Source organism: Musa acuminata, unplaced genomic scaffold (genome assembly GCF_036884655.1).
Source record: "Musa acuminata AAA Group cultivar baxijiao unplaced genomic scaffold, Cavendish_Baxijiao_AAA HiC_scaffold_607, whole genome shotgun sequence".
Taxonomy (NCBI): domain Eukaryota; kingdom Viridiplantae; phylum Streptophyta; class Magnoliopsida; order Zingiberales; family Musaceae; genus Musa; species Musa acuminata.
In genome coordinates this window covers 17501-25000 of record NW_027020846.1, presented here as the reverse complement: position 1 = coordinate 25000, position 7500 = coordinate 17501, and the positions used below count along the sequence as shown (strand labels likewise).

Here is a 7500-nt window from a genome sequence, read left to right as displayed (position 1 = left end):
AAATAAACTATCTGTGCCTCTTTTGATCTTTCAGATATTTCATAAAATGGACTCTCTATAGATCCCCAATGGCCAATCCTCACATGAATGGCTAAGGATCCAATAAGTCCAACATTGATTCCTTCGGACGTGTCAATTGGACAAATACGTCCATAGTGGCTAGGATGAATATCTCGTATCCGAAAACTAGCAGTTCGCCCCGTCAATCCTCCAGGACCCAAATAACTCAATTTTCGCCCATGAACGATTTGTGTCAATGGATTAGTTCGATCCAAAACTTGAGATAAAGGATGTAGGCCAAAAAACGATTCATAAGTGGTTGTTAATGAAGTTGAAGTTACCAAATTTTGAGGAGTCGGTATCAATTTATGCCGAATTGCTCCACATATAGTTCCTCGAACCGCATTTTCTAAACGAACAAGAGCCAGTCCGAATTGATCCTGTAACAGATCCGCTATAGAACGAATCCGTTTATTTTTCAAGTGATTCATATCGTCAAGTGTACCCATTCCAAATTTAATTCCGATCAAATGATCCGCAGCAGCCAATACATCTCGTGGTAATAAAAATGTATTGTTCTGAGGTATATCAAGATTCAGTCTCCGGTTCATATTTCGTCGACCAATCCTTCCTAATTCACATCTTTGTTGAAAAAATTTCTTTTGTAATTCTTTACATAAAGACTCAGAAAATACCGGATCCCCGCCTACACAAGCAAATTGTTGATAAAATTCCAAAATAGCATTTTCTTTTGACCCAATCTTTTTTTTCTCCTTATCATTCGGGAAAGACAAGAAAATTTCAGGGTAACAAACATTATCTAGAATTTCTCTTAGATTCGAACCCATAGCTGATGATAGAATTAGAATAGATATTTTTTGTTTCCTACTTACACGGGCCCATATCCTTGCTTTTCTATCAATTTCTAATTCCGATCTTCCTCCCCAATCTGATATTATTGTGCTGGTATAGACAGAAATTCCGTTATGGTCCAATTCTGAACGGTAGTAAATACCAGGACTTTGCAATATTTGATTGATCACAATTCTGTATATTCCATTTACTATAAAGGTTCCCAGGGAATTCATTAGGGGAATGTTTCCAATAAAAACGGTTTGTTCTTGCATATCTCTACCGGTTTTCCAAATTAATCCCGCGGGTACATATAATTCAGAAGAATATGTGAGTGATTCATACACAGCATCTCTTTCGTTTATCAAGGGTTCTACCAATTGATATCTTTCCACAAATAATTTAAATTCAATTTCTTGATCTGTATCTTCAATTTTTGGAAACTTATGAAATTCTTCCGTCAAGCCCTCATTAATGAACCTACAAAATCCCTCAAATTGGATCTGACTAAATCCAGGTATTGTGGACATTCCCTCATTTCCATCATTCCGGAGCATCTTAATCTTAAGTTTCCTGTTTATTGAAAAATCCCATTATTAGCTCACTATTTATCGAACCATACGGATCGATCTAGCAATGATGGAATGTATATTCTGTTTACTGAATCACATGAAATTTTAGCCAACTCCATATACCATATATGTATTTCATACGTATGAACGGAAATGAGACAGAGGAATGAAGAGCATTTTCGACGCAAGTTCGAATTTGCGACAGGTACAACAGGAACAATATAGAGTTTCCCTTTTTAGCATACTTAATTTTATTTGAGTTTCATTTCATGTTCAAAAAAAATTTCGAATTATTTTTTTGCTAGTAGAATATATAGAATATGATTGAATTGCGTAATAGGAGTAATATTTATTAAGTGCATGCCAATATAGCTATCTACCTGTCCGCATATCACATCTTTTATCGTAATTTCACTTGTGGCAACAGAAGTCAGGTCGCACTATATCATAATTCCTATTTTTTCTATTGCATATAGAAAATGAAAAAAGAAGGCACGACGATTCTCTATAGGGATATGGGATATGTACATAAGAGCGGTATCTGTGTAACAATTTCTGTTTTGAGGTTTACATATACACATATATATTGTTATAATTTATATTGTTATAATTGAAATTGAAAAAGATTGATTATTGAAAATAATTGATACTGAATTAGTCATAAATCAATTTGATTTTGTTATGCCATTAAGGAAACGCAACAATTTGAGATACAAATTGAAGAACCTTTCGCTAATTCAAAACAACAAAACAAATAGTTAATGGTTCCAATTTGCCCTGAATTTTTCAGTCTTTGACCAGAAATCTATTTTTTATCTTATTTGGATCGAATTTGGTTTGGCGACATGGCCAAGTGGTAAGGCGGGGGACTGCAAATCCTTTATCCCCAGTTCAAATCTGGGTGTCGCCTGATCAACAAAAAACTTGGGATTTCTTATTCTGCTGATTTAACTCGACGAATTCTGTCCCCGGAGAAGGAGAGGCAAAAGGATAAGCCTATCGATACTTTATTTTTAGAATCTGTAGTTCTATAAAGAAAGTCAATTTTTTTAAAGAAAGTCAATTTTTTTCTAAAAATCCGGGCTTTGGGTGTGGCCCAAACCGGTACAAATAGGGATGAAGTAAGCCTTACTTATTAATATGATTATGATTTTAATATGATTATGATTGGTTCGGACATTTATTTTATAAGTAGAATAAATAAATAGTGAAAGTAAATTCTGGGATTCAAAACTACGAAAGTAAGAGGTCGGAAATCTTGGTATCCAAAGGTTCCTAAAGGACACTCCATTTTTGCTACTAGGATTGAAGAAGAGATTGTACGAAAGACTATCAAGAATTCCTAATTATTTTACACTACCACCGTTGTGTCTACTGACTCTGTCTGGAATTCGATTGGATAGGCTGATGGGAAATCAATTTAGAAGTTGTGGAAAGGACTGAAGATACTTTGTATCCAGACTCACGAGAGTCTCTGAGTACTCAAACATTCAATCAGGATAGTTGGTCGGCTCTTATTGAGTAAAGAGTAAAAGTAAAAGTTGAAGAAACAAAAAAATTTCTTTGCCCGTGTAGGAATTTCTTTGCCCGTGTAAGATAGGGGGATTACGAAAAAAAGAAAGAATGTATGTAATACTGGTGATGGTGTCTCCCCATTCTTTCACAAAAAAAACAGTAAGGCTTAGATCAAATAGGAAATAGAGGTATCTGATAGATAGTTATCTATCTTGATGGTATATTTTGATGTCTTTTGCTTATGAAAAAGGGTAACAAACAATAGGTCTTAGTACTCCTACATGTTCCATTGGGATAGGAGTATTCCTTTGTTATTTCATTTTCCGAGAAAAGGTGTGTGTATTGTATTTATGCTTAATGCTTCCCGATTCTACCAGAAATCTTATAATCTTGTTACGAGTAGATTCATTGGATTGGTTCATCAATAGCCTTAAGTTAAGTCAGAATTCCATTTTGACTCTGCGCCATTGATTCCACTATGATTATTGATCAATAATGGAATAATTCCTTCATAGAGATAGGAGACATAATTTATATGGATATAGTAAGTCTCGCTTGGGCTGCTTTAATGGTAGTCTTTACATTTTCCCTCTCACTCGTAGTATGGGGAAGGAGTGGACTCTAGGGGTACTACTAATCGAGTAATCGATTGAGTAATTGAATTCTATCAATTGTTTAATTGATCGTTTTGCAAAGCTTTAAAAAAAGAATGTCTCTGTTTCAAAATTATACTGAAATACAGTAATGAATAAGAAAATACAATAATGAATAATAACCATTCGATCAAAGAATGAATGATTACTATAGTTGTATTTCGAAACCTAAATCTACGCATGATAGGAAATTTTTTCCAACCGAATTCTTCCTAAATATTCTATTTTGATAAACCAGCTCTTACCAGAATTATGGATATTACAAAAAGAAAAAATCTGAAATTGGTTTTTTCTTTTTTTCTTTATTTGTTTCCCTCTTTCTTTACTTTTACTGTTCTAAGAGAAGAGAAAGCCGTTCCGCTATTCTAATTATATTAGATTACGACAATACATACTTTCTATTGGAAATGACTAGTTGTTGTCCAAAGAGGTTCTACACATAATAAGATTAGATCTTTCTTCCGTTGAGCGATCCACATATCGCGCATTTCACCTTTTTTTTAGACTCCTAGAGATTTTTTTATGCTTTTTTTGACTCATCTCATGTCATGTTTAAGCATAAAAAATTGGGAAGGTCTACTCTATTAATCTACTTCTTTTTCAAATCTGAAGAAGTTATCATGGAATAGAACTCCGCAGATCATCTGTTAATAGATCAAGCAATGACTTCTTGAGATGGGAAATCTAAAAAAAGAAAAAGATTCTTTTCTTTGGTTTCGTTTTCTTTTATCTTTTTTTTTATTTAATTTATAGTAGAATATGCCCATACTCTTTTTGTCTTGCTCCATTGATTCCTTTGATAGATCTCGGGACCTATACCTATATATATAAATTCTAAGAAAGCCAGGAATTAGAAGAGTTGGTCTTCAATTATTTTGAATTGATCGAAATCCACACAAGTAAATGTAGCCAAAAAAATAATAGAATTGGACTGTTATTTTGATGTACTATTTAGATATACATCTAATCTATGTACATACATATTGTATATTGACCTAGATATAGGCTTTCTCTATATAAAAGCCTATATCTGTATACAGTACAACTTTCTATGAAAATCATTAATAGGATAATAAATACTATACCATACTATCTCGGCTCAGATACTACTATCTCAGATACTTATTATCTCAGATACTTATGATTCCAGACAGATCATTTCATTTAAGACTTGGAGTTTGAATCCGTTTCTTTCATTTATTCAATCATTGATAAGAACTAATAAATCAAGTTTCAGTCAAATTAATCATTTTGACTGACTGTTTTTACGTAGATGATAAGTAAAAAGGCAGTAGGAACTAGAATGAACAGTGCAGTAGCAATAAATGCGAGAATATTTACTTCCATAATCTCATTGTTTTTTTACTTCGCAATAACTCGGGATCTAATCCCATAGAGATGAGAAATTTGATTCCTGTAAATTCAATGGGATGAATTGCATCCTGATGATACTGAATCGGATCAATATTATGAATAACAATATCTGATCTATCAAATCGATTCATCGTCGAGAATTGAATAGTATAACATAGGAAGATCCTTTATCCATACTAAATCTGAAATGGGATTCCTGATCCAATAAAGAATCCCATTGAATTTTCATCCTTTTCCACTTTTTCTTTTCTATAAATAACCCTACCGTCTTCCTTATATACTCCTCCTTCGTTATACTTATACATACAATTATGTACATACAATTATGAGGTATTATATGACTGGTATTCTATGAATCACACACAGATCCAAAGAGTAGAAGTGAGATGGAAAAAGGACGGGTTAAGTATAAAAGATCTAATATAATTCCAACAAATTTAATAAAAAGGAACGTTGCTTGGTCTTTTCTTTTATTTGATTAGTATCTCTTTCTTCGATTGGGACTGGAAGGCATACATCAAAAATTCAGTGTGCAATTTAAATGAGAATGAGATAGATTGTTTCCAATTAGTCATTGAGGATACACAAACAAAGTCGAAGCTAAAAAGGGTTGTCGTTTAACCTGACAAGTACTCTGTCGAGGTAATTATGTTAAGTTCATTATGTATTGTACAATAAACGAATACAATTTGCGTATGTACTCTCGGTAAAAATAGGAGCACTCTATTCTATTTCATTTATCAAGAAAATCGAAAAAGAAAGTCAGACGAGTATCTCTTAAAATACTAAATATAGGAATACCACCGATTGTACGAATCTATATATGTTATGTCTCTCCCTTATCACTCGGCACTAGTGGAAGAAATGGAAATTCCTGTATTTGTCTGATGATAAATGCGAAATGAAAAACAAAAGAAATAAGGATCTCCACTGGGGATTAGATCTTGCCCCCTGTCTCCTTTTTCACGGAAAATAGATAAATTCATTTCTCCATTCATCGGTCGGATCCTAGTTCGGGACTGACGGGGCTCGAACCCGCAGCTTCCGCCTTGACAGGGCGGTGCTCTGACCAATTGAACTACAATCCCAGCGAGGTGTATGGTATACATATTCTTAATGGTTTCAGAAAAACATTTTCTTCGTCGCGTTGTAACAGAGACACGAATGATATACTAACTGATATCATATACACATAGAACACATAGATATGGACTATAGTGAAAGTGACACGGATTACTAGTAACCTGTGTTTATTTTATTTTATTGCCAAAAATAGATAATCAACCTTTCATTGAGAAAAAACGATTTTTCCTTTCATAATCTTTGCTTTGATTAAGTATTATGAATCTAGATCGTTAGAAAGAAAAGATCAGAACGAATGAGAAAAACATGGATAGAGAAACAAAAATGGACTCTTTCTCTTTTACGGATCAGGTATTTTTGTTTCTGGGGGACAAATTGGTTATATCATTGGTTATATCATATTCATGGAGCGGCGAATTTTTGGGCCGAGCTGGATTTGAACCAGCGTAGACATATCGCCAACGAATTTACAGTCCGTCCCCATTAACCGCTCGGGCATCGACCCAGGAAGAATTCCTTCTAGGCTTATTGATAATCCATGATCAACTTCCTTTCGTAGTACCCCCAGGGGAAGTCGAATCCCCGCTGCCTCCTTGAAAGAGAGATGTCCTGAACCACTAGACGATAGGGGCATATCCGCCCAACTGTCATCATACTATGATGATAGTATGAGTAGTTTTTTGGAATTGTCAATATAATCTAATGATATGACTAGATCTGAACACTCTTTTCTACTTTTATGTTATGATTCCATAGAATTTTGTTTTGGATTTGATGGTTCATGAATGAACCATCCCATACTATTTTATATAGCGAAAGGAGGTACAGGACTCCGTCAGTTCAGGCAGTGATTGGTCCGACAGAACAGAAAAGGGGGTAGAACCCCACTTAATTTCTTTTCTTCAATTTTAACTCATTAATTTTAACTTAACTCATTGCTTCGTTCATTGTTCAGATAAAATATGCCTATCACTATCTCACATTAAGTCAGAAAATTAAAAAACGATAGAAATTTTCCTTTTTTCTTTTTTATTTTTTTATAAGAATTCGGTTCAGGGTACGAATACCCTCATCACATGATTCAAGAAAATCTATCGAATCTATGTCGATGTCAGATTGGTACATGTATCAATCAAGTGAATCTTGTTTTGATGAGTCAGTAAAGGTAAACAAGCGGGGTCGGTCTTGAAACAATTCACTGCATTATTTTTATCAAAAAAAAAAATAAAAAATTTGCCCACTTTTTACTTTTGGGGGGTAAATCAAATTGATTGCTCCTAAATGAACTATGTATATATTATGTGCATATATGTATATATCATGTACATATATTATGCAGTAGACTCATAATGGAAAAAGGCTATAATTCATGAATCGAATAAAACAAGCCCTTTTAACTCAGTGGTAGAGTAACGCCATGGTAAGGCGTAAGTCATCGGTTCAAATCCGAT

At 33.8% G+C, this 7500-nt stretch overlaps 1 protein-coding gene and 3 non-coding genes across 4 annotated transcripts in view; 2 read left to right on the top strand and 2 right to left on the bottom strand.

Moving 5' to 3' along the window:
• The window catches only part of LOC135662281 (DNA-directed RNA polymerase subunit beta), a 7571-nt gene extending 2932 nt beyond the window's left edge, over nt 1–4639 (bottom strand). The window contains exon 1 of the mRNA XM_065176632.1: nt 1–4639. This exon is cut by the window's left edge and continues 2932 nt beyond it. Coding sequence (XP_065032704.1) covers nt 1–1409 — 1409 coding nt within the window. The 5' untranslated portion in view covers nt 1410–4639.
• Nucleotides 2264–2334, top strand: TRNAC-GCA (transfer RNA cysteine (anticodon GCA)). The gene has a single exon. It is a non-coding gene; the product is annotated as a tRNA-Cys (tRNA).
• Nucleotides 4640–5980: 1341 nt separating the features above from the next.
• TRNAD-GUC (transfer RNA aspartic acid (anticodon GUC)) lies at nt 5981–6054 on the bottom strand. Its single transcript has one exon. It is a non-coding gene; the product is annotated as a tRNA-Asp (tRNA).
• Nucleotides 6055–7436: 1382 nt separating this feature from the next.
• TRNAT-GGU (transfer RNA threonine (anticodon GGU)) overlaps nt 7437–7500 on the top strand; it is a 72-nt gene continuing 8 nt past the window's right edge. The window contains exon 1 of the tRNA in view: nt 7437–7500. This exon is cut by the window's right edge and continues 8 nt beyond it. This is a non-coding gene — a tRNA (tRNA-Thr).